Below are 22,815 nucleotides of genomic sequence, written 5' to 3' on the forward strand. Positions count from 1 at the left end.
ATAGGTATTTCATTTCATATCGGCGACCTCTGATGAGCGTAGGGTTATATAACCGGATTGTTACCTAGCACTCCATTGTACCCCTAGTGTGAAACCGATTGGTAAGATCAGCCATGATGAATATATAATACTGTACACTTTGGATAATATATATATATATATATATATATATATATTGGGGAACTGGAGGGTTGGTTTGTATGGTCAATTTTCATTTGAAAAATAAATGACACTACTTGCTATATTTTCATTAAAATTTTGCCAAAACTTTTTTCTAATACCACAACTACATGTTTGTTTCACTGTAAGAAGTAACCATGACGATCGTAATTCAATATGCTGATGAAAACAAATATTATGGATTCGCTTTTTTGCTATCATTTGAGGCAGAATATTTATGAAAGTTGTTATGGGAAACACCATTGTAATTGCTTCTATCAAATATATTCCAAGGAAAATGATTCCTTTTTGGAAATGATTTTATACTTCATAGAAAGAAAATTCCATTTGTAAATTTGTATGTAACTTATTAAAATTAATTAATGTGCAAACGAGAAAAATCAATTCTTATATAGATTTCCTTAGCAAGAAATATGGCGCTTAACTCACTGAAACCAAAATAATTAATTGAAAAAGAATTTTAAAATATTTGCTACAAATATTTCAACATTTAAGCATTAAAATTACTAAAACTTCTTCCAACTTTTGGTGATGGAATTTACAATAATAAGTGAAATTGGATATTTTTTTTTTAAGACTATGAGAATTTAAATTCACATGTACTTTCATTCCCTGAACAAATTATGCATTAAAATATTTGCATACAGGAAAAAAATAAATAAAAGCATAAAAAGAAACCTAAATTGAGACTTTTTCACAATTACGGAATCTAGGATAACAAAAGAATGAACAAAATTTCAACTAAAAATTATACCAATTTATCTTGTCATTGGAAATTAAACTACATTTTTGCAGGCTTCATAAAGTGAATAGTAAGTACCATAAAAATGGATACTTGAGCAGGAATGAATATTAAGTATATATCAAAAGAAGAGTACTGAAACCAAAAAACAAAAAGAAAGTAAAGAAAAAGAAAAATGAAAAGAAAAAGATAAACAAAAAGAAATAGAAAAAAAGTAAACAAAAACACTAGGCCTGTATGGAACTTGGTGTTGATTTTCATTGCAGTTAATTGCATATCTTCTTTTTCTCTTGAATTGCTGAGAGACACTTGCATTTAACTCTTTCCATTCAAATAAAATTTGTACCCTATGATTATATGACTTCTGAGATTATTTTTTTGGTGAGGTTTACAAATACCTACACACATATATTTAAATGTGCGTGTGTATGTGGGTGTGTGTATGTGTGTGTGTGTGTGTATACCCATATGCACATGCGTGTTTGTATGTTTGTGCATATTTGATTCCATATTTTGTACATTTGAGGTTATGACATTTTCTATGGTCAACAATATGGATTGGAGTATATTTATTGTATCAGCATGAAAATGACTGTCTGACTGTATGAACATCATCTCTACACTGCAGCAGCTCTTTTACAGAGAGGCTTCTCAGTTGATCTGGTTGCTTTCTTTGATTAATACAAGCATAGACTGTGAGACTTGTGGAGGCGCAATGGCCCAGTGGTTAGGGCAGTGGACTCGCGGTCATAGGATCGTAGTTTCGATTCCCATACCAGGCATTGTGAGTGTTTATTGAGCGAAAACACCTAAAGCTCCACAAGGCTCCGGCAGGAGATGATGGCGAACCCTGCTGTACTCTTTCACCACAACTTTCTCTCACTCTTACTTCCTGTTTCTGTTGTGCCTGTAATTCAAAGGGTCAGCCTTGTCACCCTGTGTCACGCTGAATATCCCCAAGAACTACGTTAAGGGTACACGTGTCTGTGGAGTGCTCAGCCACTTGCACGTTAATTTCACGAGCAGGCTGTTCCGTTGATCGGATCAACTGGAACCCTCGACGTCGTAAGCGACGGAGTGCCAACAACAAGAACAACAACAGATTGTGAGACAACCAAAACAATAAAAAGGCTGTAAATCTATCAGGAATATTTTCTGGATTATGAAAAGTATTAAGTTATATCCCTACAATACTAATTATTGATTGAGCATACTTATGATCAAAGGCATTCTAAATATCTTTTTAGGGGGTTCTGGGACATTATTCTGTCAAAAGTAATATTTATTTATTCACACTGTTTTGAATTAATCATGCATAAACTTGTAGCTTTCAGATATTGATGGGCTAACCATTAATTTTTAGAATGATATTGTAGGATTTTGTGTGAGAGGTCAGACCTGGCCAGTTTGAGCATAAAACAGGTAGAATATTTTGGCTGGATATGGTCAGTTTAAATGCTAAAGGGTTAAAGGAGATTTAGCAGTCATTTCTAGCACATTAAACAGTCACATACAGGCTTTTTCATCAGCTTATAATTAATCAATATGTTGTTACTGGCTAATCCTGACATTCCAGCCATGACCATCCCATAATTTTAGAGGTATCTAATGCTACCTTGTCTAATACTTTTGCCACTTTTTTAAGATTGTGTAGTGTGATTTTCAGGGGTTTGGGCTGCTGTTTCCAACAATTGACTCATAGTTAATCATTATTGACTTTTACAGTCAATAATGCACTGAAAAATAGTCATCATCATCATCATCATCATTATCGTTTAACGTCCGGCTTCCATGCTAGCATGGGTTGGACGATTTGACTGAGGACTGGCAAGCCAGAAGGTTGCACCAGGCTCCAATCTGATCTGGCAGAGTTTCTACAGCTAGATGCCCTTCCTAACGCTAACCACTCCAAGAGTGTAGTGGGTGCTTTTACGTGCCATCGGCATGAGGGCCAGTCACACGGTACTAGCAACGGCCATGCTCAAAAAGGTGTTTTTTACGTGCCACCTGCATGGGAGCCAGTCTGCAAGTGTTAAGAGAAAGTCAGAGAAAAGTTAATGCAAGATAGGGTTAGTTTGGATTGTAGTTTAGGCACAGGCATGGCTTTGTGGTTAAGAAGCTCACTTTGCAACTATGTAGTTTCAGGTTCAATCCCTACTGCATGGCACCTTGGACAAGTGTCTTTTACTATAGTCCTTAACTGGCAAATGCCTTGTGAGTAAATTTGGTAGATGGAAACTGTGGAAGCCCATCATCTATATGTGTGTGTGTGTGTGTGCATGTGTGTATGGACACAAAGATACACACACACACACATATATATGTATACACACACACAATTATATGTGTATGTGTGTATCTTTGTGTTCGTCTCTCCTACCCACAGCTTGACAGCCAGTGTTAGTTTGTTTACATCCTATAATGTAGCAGTTCAGCAAAAGAGACTGACAGAATAAGTACCAGACTTAAAAATGAGTACTGCGGTTGATTTGTTTGACTAAACCCATCAAAGTGGCACCCCAGCATGGTCACAGTCCAATGACTGAAACAAGTAAAAGATAAAAGATACAGATGGAACCATATATGCCACACTCTAAGAGGATAATCAGAAAGTATTTCTTAGCTAAGCATAAACAATTCTATTTTGCATTTTTCAAGCTAAAGAAAACCTTTGACAATACAACACTCTGTGGTTTGGTGTTAATAATACAATACACTATTGTTAAAGGTTAGGTCAGTGACTTGTAAAAACTTCCTTGATGGTCTGTGTTACATCAACGAATAATCAAAAGGAAATATGACATCATCATCAACAACAACAACAACAACAACAACAGCAGCAGCAGCAGCAGCAACATTTTCCAAGCTGGTGTGGGCTGGACAGCTTGACAGGAATTGACAAGGCCAGGGGCTGCACCAAGTTCCATAGTTTGTTTTGGCTTGGTTTCTATGGCAAGATGCCCTTCCTAATGTCAACCATGGGTGTGTTTTATGTGGCACCATCATGTGGTTGTTAAATATGTCACGAGGAAAGGATAAATTCATACTTATGCTGATTAACAACATGCATGTGCACACACATACACACATCTGTTTTCTACTGTTTTATTTTGTGTGCTGTGGAGGCGCAATGGTCCAGTGGTTAGGGCAGCAGACTCACGGTCATAGGATCGCGGTTTCGGTTCCCAGACCGGGTGTTGTGAGTGTTTATTGAGCAAAAACACCTAAAGCTCTATGAGTCTCCGGCAGGGGATGGTGGCGAACCCTGCTGTACTCTTCCACCACAACTTTCTCTCACTCTTACTTCCTGTTTCTGTTGTGCCTGTAATTCAAAGGGTCAACCTTGTCACACTGTGTCATGCTGAATATCCCCGAGAACTACGTTAAGGGTACACGTGTCTGTGGATTGCTCAGCCACTTGCACGTTAATTTCACGAGCAGGCTGTTCTGTTGATCGGATCAACTGGAACCCTCGACGTCATAAGCGACGGAGTGCCAACAACAACATTTTGTGTGCTATAAATGTATACTTTTAGCTTTCATTGCAGTTTTTCTACATCTGACTTATGACTGCTTTATTTCCTCACTTGAACCCTTTTGACACACATACTAATTAGCTTCTACTTACCATTGCTTCTTGTGAATGTCAGCATTTCCACCAACCATACATCTCCAACCTTCTCAGAAACCACATACTAAGCAACCAACTTGTGACTTCACCACTGTGACTTCAGTTTAACTGGAGATAAAAGCCTGAACCCAAAACATAGCAATTTGAATACTGAAAACGAAGTTGCTCACCTTAATTTTCAATCTTCCTCCTTTCTCAATGCAAATTACAGATCTAGGATTAGCTGTGTTGGATACCAATCCAGGATTTTGAAGCTGAGGGATGGGGTTCATAACCTAGGATAGGAACCTACTCCAAGTACAGTCAGCCACAGTCAGATGAGCATGGGACTGGTATAAGGCGGGACGATCACACTCTGTTGTCATGACTGAGGTCCCTACCCGCTACCTACTTCATAAGGAGTTGGAGAAACTAAGAGGCTAAGAGTAACAGAAAGCACAAAATCCCATTAGTGTCAGCCAGCTTGAGAATTTCTAGCTGCTGAATCAATCTCAAATTACATTCTACCATCTTAAAAAAATAGAAAGGAAAGATAGATTGGTTAATGTAAAGCTAAAGGCATTACATCATCATCAACATCGTTTAATGTCCACCTTCCATGCTGGCATGGGTTGGATGGTTTGACAGGAGCTGGGCAGGCAGAAGACTACACCAGACTTCTGTGTTTGTTTTGGCATTGTTTTACGGCTGGATGCCCTTCCTGACACCAACCACCCAGCAGATTGGACTGAATGGACTGAATTAAAATAATACAATCTGATATTGCAAGCCTTTGATCATACATCTGCTTGAGCAGAGATGACCTGCAGCCAAGCAACAGCAACAACAAGCAAAACATACTAGCAGCAAAGACAACAACAACAAAAGCAATTCAATGTCATCTAAAAATAATGACTAATTGTATACAATACTGAGGTGCACTAGGGTTAAGGGTAGAGACCCTCTTCAGTCATGAATAACCATAGAATTGCACAAAGAAAGTTCACCACCAAGGCACAAGTCCATGCAAAATTGTTTGTGGAAGACCAGCAGTTGCCCATACATACCAGTCTCCCCTCTCCTTGGCAGCACTGATGTTGCTATTCATTTCTACAGCTGAGTGAACTGGAGCAACATGAAATAAAGTGTCCTACTCAAGAAAACAACAGACAGCTCAGTCCAGGAATCAAACTCACAGTGTGTAAGGCCAGTACTTTAACCATTGAGTCTTCATTTGTGGTGTACTAGACCAGGGGTTTTCAAACTGTGGTCCGCGGACCACAGGGGGTCCGCAAGGACAAGACAGGGGGTCCATAGACAGCAAATACTTTTTATGGGCAATTTGATTTTATATATGTTTTTTTAATCAAAGTCTTTTAATTGACAATAAACCTATTTGTTAAATACTGTTAAATAAATAAATGTAAAAATATATGTTATTTTAAGCAAATATTTGTGTATAAATTTCATAAGCGTTTATAAGGGGGTCCCTAAGGTAAAGCCTGAAATATAAAGGGGTCCGCAAGTCAAAAAGTTTGAAAACCCCTGCACTAGACTACAACTCATCATAAAAAGGGGTTAAAAATTAGGAAATAAAGCAGTCATAAGTCAGATGAAGAAAGACTGTAATGAAAGCTAAAAGAATACATTTATAGTACACAAAATAAAACAGTAGAAGACAGAAAAAGGAACATTAAAAGACTCATAGAGAAGAAAGGGTGCAGAGGCATGTCAGGAGGCATGGAATTTTTGAAGGATGCAGAGTCCTGACAGCAAACAATTGACATGGGTAGTTTATTCCACACTGCAACAATTCTGAACATGAAAAATGTTTCCAGAAGTCATGGTTGCTGCACTGTTTCTTTTTTAATTTTATATGCATATCCACAATTGGTAGAGGTATTGAATTCACAAAGGTGGTCAAAGCTGTTGTTGGAAAGATGGTGAATAATCTTGTTGGCTTCTACCAAGTCAGCTGCTAGATGTTGAACTTTAGTGTGCCAATGCCCAGAGAAGCAATACATTGAAGATAAAGTGACTTACAGAGGGCATTCATCTGGTTGTAAATCTTTGGACAACTTCTGGTAGTTCAATATTCTGGCCAAGATGGAGTTTCCAGATTTGAGATGCAAACTGTATAGATGGGTTAGAGCCATATATAGCTTTATATAGATAACTGGTAAGTGCATGATAAATGTCTAACTGAGTGATGTTAAGATACCTTCAGTCTTTTTACAATTTTAGAAATGTGGTTTGTCCAGTGTAGATCATTGTTGACAATAATGTCAAGGTCTTGCTCACCAGCAGATATCATAAAGCTGGTATTTACCAATTGAATTTTTTCTCCCAAAAATGTATAGAGGTGTACTTATCTAGAGTTAGCTCGAGTTGTCAGTTAGAAATTTATTGCTGCATTGTGCCCATGTCAGATTGCAGGTAAGATCTTTAGTACATAGGATCTGTTCTTTTTATTTCAAGGCACAGCCTATTGTCATCAACATATTCTAACACAGTAACATGCTTCAAGTTGCCATCTATTTTGTTAATGTATGCAACAAATAACAGGGAACCAAAAACAGATCCATGCAGGATACCAGATGTTATTCCAGTATGAATGTTATTGTAATTAATCTAGTGCTTATCTCTAACTGTGGAAGGAACCTGTAGAAGAGGTAGACCCAGGAAAACATGGGATGAGGTGGTGAAGCATGATCTTTAAACATGGGCCTCACAGAAGCAATGATTAGTGACTGAGACCTTTGGTAATGTGCCATGCTTGAGAAGACCTGTCAAGCCAAGTGAAATTGTAGTAGTGGCTGATGCTGGTCTCATGTAACTGGCACCCATGCTGGTGGCATGTAAAAAGTACCCTTTGAGTGTTGGGTCTCATGGAGGCAACTGACACATGTGCCAGTGCACATAAAAAACACCTTTCGGGTGTTGGGCCTCATGGAGGCAATGTGGCCAATGCTGCTGTCACGTAACTGGTATCCGTGCTAGTGGGACATAAAGAGCACCTTTTGAGCATTGGGTCTTATGGAGGCAATGACAAATGATCAAAACCTTCGGGCAATATGCTGTTCTTGAGAAGAAGCCCCATCAAGCCAAGTGAAATCATAGTCATGGCAGATACTTGTGTCATGCAACTGGCACCCGTGCTGGTGACATATAAAAGCACCCATTACACTCTTGGGGTAATTGGTGTTAGGAAAAGCATCCAGCTGTAGAAACCATGCCAAATCAGACTGGAGTCTGGTGCAGCCCCTTAGCTTACCAGCCCTGGTCAAACCGACCAATCCATGCCAGTATGAACAACAGACATTAAATGATGGTGATGATAATGATGAGTGACTATTTCTTTTCAATGAAGAATGCACAACTAACCAGTCATAAAGATTGATCATCATGCCCACTGCAGAGCTTTACTATAAGTCATTTGTGTGGTGCAAGATTAAAGGCTTTGGTCATGTGGAGATAAATAACATCCACCCATGACCTGCCGTTTGTGATTAATCTATTCATTAATTTTGTGTCTCATTGACACTGTTATGTCCTTCTTTGAACTCACTGTATATGCCACTTTATAACATGGACTTATAACAAGGTTATAACAATACAAATATAAATCAGAAACAACACGTAACAAATAATATCTCTTCTCAACAACTTCTACAACTGTCTTCAGAAAGCACCGGCATACACCAAAGTGTTTTTTGACTGCAACAATAATTGCAACAACTGTTGATTTTGTTGTTGTTGTAGTTGCCGTTGCAACTGTTGCTGCTGCTGTTGTTGTTGTTGTAGTTGCCGCTGCAATTGAACCATGGAAACCAACAGAGTTATCTACCTTATCTAGCAGTATTTAATGATAATAGCAAGGTCTTCCATGCTAAGAACGTCCACTGAGAGCTTCAAATGTTTTATCGCCACTGTTATGTCCTTCTTTGAACTCACTGTATATGCCACTTTATAACGTGGGCTTATAACAAGGTTATAACAATACAAATATAAATCAGAAACAACATGTAACAAACAATATCTCTTCTCAACGACCTCTATGACTGTCTTCACAAAGCACCTGCACACAACAAACTGTGCTTCACCGACAGTGCACATGCACCTTTATATGGTTCAGGACAGTTGACTTGCTATCCCACAAGGGTGTCAGGATTTCACCACAACAAATAATAACCATTCTGCTACTTTTGTGAGTTTGTGAGTTCAATATAATCCAGGTAAGCTATCATTGCTTTAGCCCTAACCACAATATTCTGCCTCCACTAATGAGTAAACTTCCATTTTATTGTTTCATGTGATTCATTAAAACTTCATTTGTGAACTCTACAATACTTTCTTGTGATGTGGTCAATTTGATAGCCATAATTTATTTTGGTGAACTGGATCATGCATGGAATTATAGATAGGAATTTTGATTGTAGCAGTTATTCTCAAAGACATCAGCCAACATATTATGGCATAGCAGACTATTCAAGCTATATTTAGAACACATTTAAGAAGACTGTTAATCCTTTGAAACTGAAAGTACACTTTAGCAGGCATGATTTTGTTTGACGATAACCTTACAAGATGCAAAAGTGAATAGCATCATCATCATTAACAACCATCTTCCCTGCTGGCATGAGTTGGACAGTTTGACATGAGCTAGGCAAGCTGAAGACCTTATTACTGTTGTTGGTAAAAAAAAAAAGGGCCTTCTCCTCAGAATGAAAGGTTTATTGTATGATGCCTGTGTATAAGCAGCTCTGCTACATGGCAGTGAAGCATGGGCTGCAACTGCAGAGGATATGTGAAGGCTTGAAAGAAATGAAGCCAGCATACTCCACTGGATGTGCAATATCAGAGTGCATGTTTAACAGAATGTAATGTTTTAGGAAAATTGCATATAAGAGGTGTCAGATGCATGCAAGAGAGAAGACTGTGCTGGTATGGTCATGCAAACAGATGGAGGGAACCTGTGGTAGAGGACCCAGGAAGGTGTGGTGAGAGCCAACTGAAACAAACTTGTACAGTTCTTCATTCTGACACTTTTCTGCAACACTAGACTCTACTCTTCTGATCAGTTAGACTGTATTGGATTTCAATTTGATGCATTTATTCCATGAGTGCTTTTCAACTGTATCATTTAAAAAAAAATTTGCTTTATTAAACGACACATGTAATACTTCATTCTAACAACTTCACTTGAATTCTCACATTAGTTAATGCTTTCAGAGAATGTAAGTTTCAAGAAACTGGTTTCTTAAATTTTAAGCAGAAGAGTAACAGTTCTTTTGGGTAGGACAATGGGCAGAGGCATGTCAGTGGATTAAGAAGTTTGCTTTGCAGCAACATGCTTTAGGTTCAATCCAACTGTGTGGCCTTTTGGGTAGATGACTTCAACCAAGGTTTGTGAATGAAATTTGGTATATAGAAATTGTGTGAATGTCAACAGGAAGGATTCTTCTTGTTCTTGGGGAAACTTGCTCTGCCACCCTAATTAACATCTCTATTTCACCCTTAGGTACCTTTAGCAGAATCCACTTTAGACTGGAAATCTGACTTGAATGCAAACATTCAAGTCAGATTTCCAGTCTAAAGATAACTTCCTCCTTTTTTTTTCTTTCTCATTAGTCTCTGAGGTTCTGGAAAAAATTATAAGCACTGCCCTTCCTCTTCTAATTCAGACATTAAAAAAAAAGAACTTTCATGGAAAGACTAATTTGTTTCAGACAGCCATGTAAACTGAAGAAAGTAAAATTAATGAAACTCATAATACTTGGGCTGATCTCCCAAACCTATCAACTCAGGCAGTTCTCTGGTATCCACTCGCATAAACCCCTATCAAATACTAATCTCTGAAATTTAAGCCAACAAATGAGCCTGAACAATTTGCAAGAAATAGTATAAAAATTTATCTCAACACACTGTATTTTTTTTTTTTAAGGATGGACATATTGCATAATGTACTTGATATGCGATACTTAAGAGGATAATAAAAACTGAAACATCTTTTATCATAGGTTTACTTGGTTAGAGATGACCTGGAGCTAAACAACAACTAACGATTTTAATTGCATTGTCACAGAATTCTTACATACCTGTAAACATCAACTACACTATCTTAAAATTCTTAACACTTCAACTATATTAACTGCACTGTCTTCTAATTTTTAACACCACTCCAAACAGTATAAAAAACATCTAAGAAATTTCAATTCTCTTTAAATATCAAATGATACCCAGCATAGTCCACATTCTGTTATCAAAAGAAAACCATTTTAAAAATGATTTTTTTATCATTATTATTGTGAAGAACCCAAGTGATCGGTTTGTCTTGAATATGAAAATGTATACAGAATATTAAATTTATAGTGGTTATCATGTCATCACTAGGTTTAGATTATGTTAAATTCATTGCACGTTTTCTTTTTCTCTTAAACAATAAATGTTTGAAAAAAAATCACGTTTTACTTGTTAGAATCTTTCACAAAAATATCCAACCACATAACAAAAGTAATTTAGCAACAGTAGGGATAATATATAAGCACAACACGAAAACGATGATCGTGATTGACGTGTTACAGCGCGTCATATAAACTGAAGCCAACAGAGTTATCTACCTTATCTAGCCGTATTTAATGACAATAGCAAGGGCCTTAAATTCTTGACTACATGCTCAGTAGTTAAACCTACCATTTCCCATTTGACTTTTGCGAAAACCTTAAAATACACTCCATGTCTTTGGGGGTCCCTAAATACAAAATAATTATATGTCTTTTTCCATCTTTCACAAAGTCAAGTTCCTTAAGATATTTAATCAAATCACATATTGAAATGTTTGCCACAAAGAAGGTTTGAGAAATCTGTTTAGTCTGATAACAGCAAGCACATTAGAGAAAAATAAGCTTCCAAAGGAGGAAGTTCAAAACTGTTTTGATTCCTAGTAGTGGTTATTTCACGTCCATAACATTATTGTCTTTACAAAAGTCATGAACACTACAGATTGCCATTCCATTCAATAACAGCTCTACAGAGATCATTAAGATACATTATTTCTAGTTTGATATATTCTGTCACCAAAGGTGGCAAGCTGTCAGAAACGTTAGGATGCCGGGCGAAATGCTTAGTGTTATTTCGTCTGTTTTTATGTTCTGAGTTCAAATTCCGCTGAGGTTGACTTTGCCTTTCATCTTTTTGGGGTTGATAAATTAAGTACCAGCTGTTTCCTGGGGTAGATCTAATCGATAAGCCCCCAAAATTTTGGGCCTTGTGCCAAGAGTAGAAAAGGATATATTCTGTCACTAAGCTGTTCAGTATTTTCATGTCTTGATCAGGATGCATTATTGTTACTTGTAGTTATTTAGCCTTATATCAATTGTGATTGAGCAGATGACCAATGGTGCTCCAGCCAAAACCATCCCATCTGCTCATCTCAGACTACAGTATCAAGTGTGTTTCCCTCCCCATCTTTTTTAAAGCTTTTGAGATACAAGTTGAGATTTGGCTGCTATTTTTAGCAAGTCAAGTGGTCATGTAAAGCAGCGGTTCTTAATTTGGTCCTTGATTCCTATTGTACTCTGCTGGCCCCTAAAAAGTATTTGATATTTTAAAAAGTCCCATCATATTTTTGATTAGATATTAGGAATTCTATAAAAAAAAAGATTTTTTTAATATTTTGTGTATAGCAGAAGTATTACTAATTTGTTGCACATAAATTTTAATAGTTCATGTGGACTCCAGTTGTGAACTGAAATCTTGATTCTTCAGCTGAAAAGCCAGCATTAAACTATTCACCTTCATAAATTAGCAAGGTAGGGGAGGGAATTCTAATTTTGACACTAGCAATCATAGTAACATATATGCAATATATGAAGATAGGAAACTGTCAGTCATATTATGTGGAAGAACAATGCCTTTTAGGAAGTGGATTAGTGATTTATTATGTGGTTTCAGTTATTAGACTGCAGTCATGCTGGAGCATTACCTATGAGGCTTTAGTGGATCATATCAACCATAATGCCAATTTCAGTTTGTTAGTTATTTTATCAACTCTGTTAAGTTACAAGAAATAGAAGGACAATATAAACTACACCAGTATAACTATATACACGTTTTTTTCAGAGAGCATCTAGTGACTGTCCTGTTTCTTCAAGCATATAAATTTTGTGCATAAATATTTATTTAATATATTAAGTGTAGGCATGCAGATTTTTCGGCACGTAAAAAAAATTAGGATACAAAAATAAGTGAATGTGTGATTAAGAAGCTTGCTTTCCAGCCCTGTGGTCTTGAATTCACTCTTACTTCATGGCACCTTAGGCATGTGTCTTGAGTGGATTTGGTAGACAGAAACTGAAAGAACTCTACTGAATATTGAAAAGAAGTCTATATAATCATCATTGTTTAATCTCTACCTTCCATCCAGGCATGAGTTGGACAGTTTGACAGGAGCCAGCCATGTAGAAACTACCCCAGGCTACTGTGTGTTTTGGCAGAGTTCTTAGGGCTGGATACCCTTCCTAATACCAGGCACTCTGCAGAGAAGACCGAGTGCTTTTTACATGGCACCAGGCAAGGACAGTTTTGGCATGATTTTTATAGCTGGGTGCCTTTCCAAATGCAAGCCACTTTAGTGTGAATTGGATGCTTTTTATGTGGTACCAGCACAATCACCACGTAACTTGCAAAACAAGTTATACACATGTATATATGTGTGCACACTTATCCTGACATTACATGATGGCTGTAAACAAGCATCACTGTCATACAAGTGATGTTGATTCCAGACTTCCGTGGAAAAATTTCTGGTCATGGTAAATATTACTTGCCTAGAAACAGGTGAGGGTTGGCAACAGAAAGGGCAATCTGGCTGTAGAAAATCTGCCTGCATGGAAAAGTGGATGCAAAAATGATGATAAAATTGAGGACTGATATACGTGGTCTGATCAATAAGTATCCAGACTGTTGTCACAGTAACGAAGTTAAAGCTGCTTTGCACAGATTGACCTTGAACTCTGCTGTGCATGTGCACAATGTTTAAATGTTCTAGTTCACTTCTGCTGTTTACAGCAGTGCTTGGAAGTAACATGTGTTCATTGCATTGACTATGACAGAGAAAGTTGAGCAGAGAATCTGCATCAAATTTTGCCAAAAGCTAGGCTATATCTGCTCAGAGGCCTATGCAAAGTTTGCATTGTTCTTGACACAATCAAGATTTTGTGCAACTGAAACTAAAGTGTCATTTTGGTTAGCTGAAAGCAATTTTGGCAGACATGTCTCTCACACCCAATCTTCAGTGATAATGGACTGAACTGAACTGTAACTAATCTGCACATCCTCTGATAACTCACAGTTGCAATGCTTTTCTCAGTTCTGTTAGTTGCAGGTCTCCCAGAATGTTCGTCACTATTGACATTTTTTCAGCTATCTTGGAAACGTCTGAACTACTTGTACACTTCTGTGCAGCTCATACACTCCTCTCCATACACTTTCTGCAACTTTGCATAGGCCTCTGAGCAGATATCGCCATGACAACTTTCACTCTCATGTTCAATGCGACAATCACACATTACTTCCAAGCACTGCTGTAAACAGCAGAAGTGAGCTAGAACATTAAAACTGTACATGCACAGCAGAGTTGAAGGTCAATCTGTGCCAAGAGGTTTCACTATACGTGCTTTAGCTTCATTATTATGGCAACAGCAGAGGTGCAATGGCCCAGTGGTTAGGGCAGCGGACTCGCGGTTTCGATTCCCAGATCGGGCGCTGTGAGTGTTTATTGAGCGAAAACACCTAAAGCTCCACGAGGCTCCGGCAGGGGATGGTGGCGAACCCTGCTGTACTCTTTGACCACAACTTTCTCTCACTCTTACTTCCTGTTTCTGTTGTGCCTGTAATTCAAAGGGTCAACCTTGTCACACTGTGTCATGCTGAATATCTCCGAGAACTACGTTAAGGGTACACGTGTCTGTGGAGTGCTCAGCCACTTGCACGTTAATTTCACAAGCAGGCTGTTCCGTTGATTGGATCAACTAGAACCCTCGACGTCGTAAGCGACGGAGTGCCAACAACAACATATGGCAACAGCTCAGATACTTATTGATCAGACCTCATAAGTATAAAACATTTTATGAAATATTGGGAAAACATCCATAGATCGTACTTGATGTTTTGTCCTAACTCAAACTTGACCAAGGACATTTATGACCAAAGACATTCCAGTCATTGCCATTCCATCTTTTGAGGAGTATGTAGCCTTCAAAAGACAATAGTGTGTGATTTGAGAAAGAGAGATTTGGCTGTGATTTCCAGCAGGCTGAGCTATGATATAGACTTCAGCCGTTATAAGTTGAGGTAAATTGTAAAACGCACTGCATAACTATAGAATTTGTTCATGGAAACTTTACAGTTGTTTCTATACAACAATTAGAGAGTGTCGAGAGAGGGCTGACTGGTTTAATGCAAACACATATGTTTACTGAAGGACAAATGGGCAGTGATGAAGATGATGTGATCAGCAAAGGTGATGGAGAGATGGAAGATGGAGAGCTATGAGTGATAAGGAGACAAGCATTTCAAATACACTTCTGTCCAACAAGACTGAACACCTGATCTGCATGCCATAGAACATGTGCAAATCTTTTCTTTTCTGTTTCTCCCCTAGCTAAGTATACCTAACACCTAGCTTCCCTTCTATATAAAGACAAATATATATACACAAGAGTTCTAGCTCTCATCAGTTTAGTATCCATTTTTCTAGGTTTGCAAGGTTCAAGTGGAATTGCTATAACCACTGCTCTTGCACAATGTTCTCCAGAAATAGTTTCTATCCTTCGCAGACACTTCAATCTTTCTCCTTCTAAGCATCAACTCAATTTATGAAAATAATAAGTTCTTCATATACCTTAAAATGCGAACCCCATTTCCAACATTCAAAAGTAATGGAAACAACCAAGCACCTCTTTATCACTCCAAGAGCCTCTCCTTTCTCAATAAAGACCAACCTATTATAGACTTGTTCTTCAATGTTACATATTTGTAGGTCCCAGCAAAAGCAATGTGGTTGTCCAAGACATCAGCAAACTGTTCACTGATGGCCTTAATCTATATCTTGGACTCAAAGTTTATCAGACATCTCTATCACAAAATCTAGTTATGTCTCTTGCAACTCCTTCTGTATTTTAACAATTCCATATTTCTTTCGATTACATACTCACTTCTATGCACATTAACTCCCTTACTCTGCATTAGCCTTCTGCATATAACCTAAACTTGCACCACTCCCATGAACTGAGTTGTCGAAAACCTTTTGACAAGGGAAGCAACCGCAATGAGCAATTACTACATACACAGTTATACCCCAAACAAAAGTTAGAATTCACAATCAATGATGATATCCCACAGTAGGTGATTTCACATGTTAAAACTACTTTGCAGAAATGGCCTAAATTTCCTTTACTAGAACATATTTGAGCACTGATAGTACTATCACTCATCCTGTTAGACAAATGCCCTTAAATCACATCATCCCATCTCAAAGATGCATTAGGCAATGTAGCTCTTGATACAGAATGATGGCTGGAATAATTTTCATTGTACATCTCAATCAGTGCCAACTTTAGGTTAAACAACAAAAACAGTAATTCTACACATTGACAAAAATTTACTGATTCACATACCATTAACCAACCATTGGCCCAGTTTCTTCCCTGCTACAACTTAAAAAGATTCTCCTGTGAATACCATCATCACCCAAGCAAACTCTCTCCTCTCCCCCTCTATTCAAATCTGTACTGTTTTCCCAATTCTTCTTATCTATGTCCGTCCTGCCACTTAGGAACATCAATCAGCATAGGTCATGCTGAAAACATCCACAATATTAAATCTCACTACCTCTGAAAGCCTGCTAAAATTTTAAGAGCATCCTCTCCTTTTTCAGCTAAAACAAAACATTAAAAATTGCAAAAATTAATTAAGAAAGTTTTATGTTCCTTTAGCAGTGAAAAGTAGGAGGAGCATCAAGTGGGAAGAGCAGACAAGTGATGTGTTATGACCGAGATATGATTGTATCTATTTCCCTTATTTTGCTAATGTCATGTGGAAAGCACAAATATGACAATTCTCAAACAGAAAATAATATAATTCATGTCTGACTACCTTCTATATTTATGAAACAAACATATAAGCACCCAACATATTCTTAAAACAAGAATTGATATATGAAGATATTACAATAAATATTTTAGGATTTAATTTAATATTGCATAGATTTTTTGTGTAAAAGTATCATTTCTTGTAATACAGATTGAAGAACATATTTTGAAATGCCAAACTAACTTCACAAAAGATAAAATAATGCAACAAACATAACAGATTCAAAAACATTTCATTCAACTCCAATCACACAATACATTTTTAAAATACAATTTGACATAAAAACTGTCTTCTTTTTGAAACAAGAATCCAGAAGGTAAAAAAAAATGTCTCAATTTCCAACTCAGCACCTTTCATATAAAGTATATCCCACCTGCCCTTGTCACTATCATAGCATTATTATCAATATAACTATATTTAGGTTAACCTGAAAGTGAATAATTTTTATTAGTGATTTGAGAAGTGACAGAATTTTATTTTTTCATGAGTAAAAGAAAACAGAAAAACCATCCAGTTTAATTCTAGCGCAGATGGAATGATGTTACAAACTGATATTTACATAATTTGGAGCAAGTTGACCTTCCTATCAGTAAACCATGCAACTGTGAAGAGTTATATCTGTTCTCAGAGACACATATGTGCTTAGGGACACAATAAATATCTCTAACAAGGTTTCAACTCACAACCATGTAGTATGTAGTCTCAGCACCTTAACCTCACAGCCACAATGTAATTATAATACTAGACTGTATAAAATTTGTGAAAGTCATTCCATTTGTGCGAGTATGAAAAAAACGGTTATGAAAGTCAAAGTTAAAAATTATGATTTGAATGTCAGAATGAGAGTTGAATGAAATCAAACAAACAATAGAATATGGTTAAACATTAAATAAAACATGCAATTTTGAAAGTTTTTACAGACTGCAATAAGTAAATTCCATTAGACTGAGACAAAAATGTAAAATTTTTTCACTGTCCTGTTAAGATGTTTGATTTCATTTTTTCTTCTTCATAAAATGTTTTGAGACAAGTTACTTTAAACATCTGAACAATTGAGGGGTAATTATCAACATAATTTAACGTCAATAACAATCCAACTGAATAATAAAAAACATATGTACATATACAAATATAGAAAACCATTACTTAATGCATCAATTTCATTCTGAAATAACACAGGAGTTCAAGAGATCTGTAGGTGAGGTCTGCAGCAGATATCACTACAACCCATTCATTGGTACATGAATTTTTATGTATGTATAAAGAGAATTTTTTTTTTTCATGTATGGCTTTACATGTTTGTCTTTTTTTTTTTACCAATACGTGGGATGATTAATCAAATGTGTATATTTGCAGATGATGGAGAAGTGGTTTCCTTTTAAACACAACTAGATGATGTTCCTAATATTAATTAATGATTCAGCTGGGGAATGAATGGTTCCTTTCTGTCGGACATGAATTTCTTTTTAAAGATACAAAACTTATGAAATGTAATAAAATGCAATGTGAAAGCAAGTTCTATTGAAAACCAGTTGTTTACTCACTTCTAGTAGTCTATAAGAAAACTCAAATTAGTAAGATTATCTCAACAATTATAGAAAAAAGGTGTTATATTTATAGTTGAATACTCAGAAAACTGAATAGCAGCCTTATTTTTATAAATACTATTGGACTTAATACTAGTTTGAAATACAAAATAAATTACAGAAAGATATGGAATGATAGAAAATTTTACTTCAGACTTTTAAATAATGATCAAAAGGAAAATTAGATGAAGTATTTTAAATAAAAGCCTGCCATATGATACAATAAACTTAAATGCTTTTCACAGTTTCATATTCATTTTTCCATGCTTAGTTTGAAGCTTTTTGTTGACACAACTACTTCGTATTGCCTGGTACTCTTGTTACCTTGAACACGTCAACTGTGAAATAGGACTGAAGCCTGTTTTTGTTAGTCAGGCCAACCAGATCAAGCAAAGTTATGTACCTTAATTAGGAAGGACGTAACACAATAGTTGTAGTAGAGTTTGAACTTTTGACCATATTGATCAGTCATCAACAGCTCAATCATCAATCCATTCTTTGAAAATATTTATCAAATGTTGTAGCTGGGAAAAAAAAATAGAAGAGTTTTAACGTACATACTAATAAAAATGTTAAGATGTTTGGATATTGATGATAGTATATTATGCTTGAACTTACATATTCCCATGCACATGGTTGTTACATAATTGCATATACATCAAATATCCAGAAGAGGAATCAACAGAGTTGATTAATAAAACTGATGAAAAGAAAGAGATTTTATGACCATGAGCAACCGGGTTTGTTAAATAAATGACAATCACATATAATTTATTTCAATCTTTCTCCTTGTCTAACTCCTCTACATCATCAATGATACTGTCCATGTTACCCTGTGAATTTTGATGTGTCCAAGTCACAGCATATGTAACTTTATCCCCAGCAACTAAAGTTACGCTGTCAATTTTATCTTGCATTTCAGCTCGTGCTTGAGCAAGTGCACTTTGAATAGCAATGTCTTTTTGTGCTTGACATTCCAAAACAGCACGGGAAAGATTAATTTGGTTTTCAATTCTTGCTGCTTGTAATGCCTGAAACAAAATAAAACATAGTCAGCATTCATGTTTTGATATGGTACTGGATTTTAATTGGATAAATATAATGTATCTTTAGTTTCTTTACAAATTACTATTATTTACAAGTACAAACAACGTAAAAAAAAGCTGTGTTTACAGGAAATAACTGTAAAAAATTATTATTTAACAATGTATTTGTTTCAATAGTTCCTAACTCATAAAAGTGCACATATAAGGCTAATATACGGTGGAAATAAGTATATACATATATGTGCGTGTGCACATAGATAAATAGATGCACACAGAAATATCATTTTGAATAAGCAGCAGATAACATTTTTTAAGGTAGAGGTATACGAAAACTAAAGCTAAGAAGAGAATATCAGCATACTACTGGTACATATTGCTATATGAAGGACTAGCAGAGTTGACTAACCAAATTTGAATTCAAAATCAAATATTTGTGCAGTGAGCCGTAATGTGGGTCATCTTCACAATTACAATATAATTGAGGGTATAAAATTGATGTTATTTCACAATTTAATTCATTGTGTTGTTTATTGTCACAAACATCAAACTCAGGTAGGACCCTTCACTATGTTGGAGATTAGTAGATAAGTCTATCTTGCTAAATAACTTACAAATTATATTCAATTTGGAGAGGATGGAATAACAGGCACTTCCCCATGTAATTGGTAATGTAGTTGCATGGCAAACAATGAATATGTAGGTTTGCTATTATAACAGCAAGTAGATTACATATCTGTTTAACCCTTTTAATACCATCTTGCTCAATATTGCCCCTGGTTTTATGATACAAATTTCCCATTTTAAAGGGATCTAGGTTAAAACCTTGTGTCAGAATTTCGTGTTAATTTATGTTCCAAACAGCAGCTCAATAATGACAATGTTATTTTATACTAAATTTTTCTATATTTTCAGAATTAACTGTAACAAAGGCAGTGTATTTCAACAGATATCGTCGTCGCCGTCGTTTAACGTCCGCTTTGACTGATTTGACTGAAGACTGGTGAAACCAGATGGCTACACCAGGCTCCAATCTGATTTGGCAGAGTTTCTACGGTTGGATGCCCTTCCTAACGCCAACCACTCAGAGAGTGTAGTGGGTGCTTTTACGTGTCACCCGCACGAAAGCCAGTCAGGCGGTACTGGCAATGGCCACGCTCAAGATGGTGTATTTTATGTGCCACCTGCACAAATGGTAATAAAAGTGTTAAGTGACATCACTTGCTATTTTAGTATCTGGAACTTTCCAGTTAGGCAAAGCCTGAAGTTCTGCGAACTTGTAAAAGAAGTAGATTTATCAACAATGCTATGTGTTATTAAAGAGCATTTTGTTCCTTGGTTTCAGTGGGCTTGTTACTCTCTTACACCTCAGAGTTTGTGTTTACAGTGTCTAATACCAATTACATTAGCATCTTAGGAGTGAATCCATAGAATAAAATTGCACAAAATACTTTCAGTCACATTAACCATTGAAAGATATATGGCTAGATCTACCTAAATTCTTGCAGTTTTTTCAACTCAATAAATGATATGTTTAGAACATTATTATTTTCAGAAGTTCTCCACTTCTATTGTTCAAACAAATGATATTGAAATCTTTCCTTCTTTTTGTTTATTTGTTAGTCTTCCTTCTTAGACAGAGATAATCTGACTGACTGTTTGTGCTGCTAATGAATTTCAGGCTAATAATTTGGCAGTGAAGGAGTTCTAAGGAGATGTCAAAATATGAAAACTCTCTTCATTTTTTCCACCACAAAATAATTTTATTCTGATTCCAAAGCCAGCATTAATTAGCTTCCCTATTTGCTATTTCTATGGTCTTTGTAAACGGAATTTTAGTCTAATTTTTTATACCACTACATAAAAATCTACATATATAATTAAACTGTCCAACTGTTAGTACATTAATGTACTGTATAAATGAAATTTGTGTCTGTTTGTGTGCATGCACACATGAATATCAATACACAAAAATTACCATTCAACACTCATTATGGTCAGCTATTCCTAACTTGAAATACTGCTTTCCAGATTACACACCACAACCAAAACCATTAGCCACATATACTTCATCTCAATAGGCAACTTTTAACTTCTGAAAACCTACTACCAGCCAACTCAAGAGACTCTGTTCAAAGCTTATGCATATATATTTAACATTTGTAAAAGCCATAGATAGTATTCCATGAGACTTACATCAAGCACTTTCAAAAACCACTATTACCAACATCTACACTCTTTTAGATTAAAGGACAAAGGAAACACCACATCCTTGTATCAAAATATGTGGGCAGTCAGGAGCCAAGGAACAGATTGCTCTCCAACACAGAGCATTGTCAATAAAGTTACTTCCCGTCAAATGGATCACAAAACTGCAGGTCTTGTCTAACCGAAAAGTTCCAGATATTAAAACAGCAAATGATATCACTTAACCAGATATATAATCTAATTACAGCCATTTGAAAAATTTTTTTTGGAAAGATTCTACATGCTTAAAAATCCAAAACTTTCCAAAGCTCCACAGATATTAGGTTTAACAAGCATTGCAGAGTAGTTGTCCCTTGAAAATTAGAGGTCTGTACTAGGCTGTTTCCTTAACCACACAAGTCTAGCTAGCAATATCAGTTAGACATTTGTTCACCAAGACCCACCTATGATCAATGAGAATCAGATTAGCTGATACATTGTGAACTCAGCTTCAATCATTTACCATTGATTAACTGCAGATGAATCTTAAGTGTATGAAGCTCCAAGTAATAACTGAATGAATCATCAAATTAATCCATACATACATATATATTCCCAATAGTTGAATAGCAAGCATCTTGACCACACAATCATGTGTGTGTGTGTGTGTGTGCATTGCCTTGAAGAATCTTTAGTTGAATGCATCAACCCCACTACTTACTTTTTATAAGCTTGGTACTTATTTTCTATCAGCCTTTTGCTGAACTACTAAGTTACAGGAATGTAAACACACCAGCACCAGCATTGGTGGGGGAAACAAACACAGACAAACAGATCTATATATATATATATATATATATATATATATATATATATATTTATATAAGGGCATTACTATACAATAACGCCTCACGCCATGAGGGACTCTAAGGTCAGACTACTATAAAAAGCACATTTTTACTGGATGTGAGGAAATGCAACTCTCAAAGCCAACCCCTTAAAAACGGACTAAATTATAGATCATGATTTCGTAGTTATTGTAGTATTATACAACTTCTACTCGTCAGTATAATATGGTCAAGAAAAATAGAAATAAACAGTGAATCAACATACCAAACGAACACCGTGTATCCAGCATAGCATATAGACGACTGTTCATCGCTATTTCCCTATGTAAGTGGCGGGAATTTTGAATTGCATCTCGGTAAATATGCCTCTTACTCAGAATAAATTCAGCACTGAATATATTCTGGTAATATATTTAAATTCAATAATAGGACGAATTCTTTTACAAGAATTTATCAAGTAGCTAGC

General features: G+C 36.1%; 1 protein-coding gene across 3 annotated transcripts in view; it reads right to left on the reverse strand.

The window, feature by feature from the left end:
• Positions 1-16,769: 16,769 nt before the first annotated feature.
• LOC106870382 (deformed epidermal autoregulatory factor 1 homolog) overlaps positions 16,770-22,815 on the reverse strand; it is a 26,532-nt gene continuing 20,486 nt past the window's right edge. For 2 of the 3 annotated variants that reach the window (XM_014916423.2, XM_014916422.2), the window contains exon 7: positions 16,770-19,302. In XM_014916423.2, the coding sequence (XP_014771909.1) occupies positions 19,048-19,302 (255 nt within the window). In that variant the 3' untranslated portion in view covers positions 16,770-19,047. The remainder of the gene's footprint in view (positions 19,303-22,815) is intronic. The other variant, XM_014916424.2, reaches the window with a different exon arrangement.

Source organism: Octopus bimaculoides, chromosome 2 (assembly GCF_001194135.2).
Source record: "Octopus bimaculoides isolate UCB-OBI-ISO-001 chromosome 2, ASM119413v2, whole genome shotgun sequence".
NCBI classification, from domain to species: Eukaryota; Metazoa; Mollusca; class Cephalopoda; order Octopoda; family Octopodidae; genus Octopus; species Octopus bimaculoides.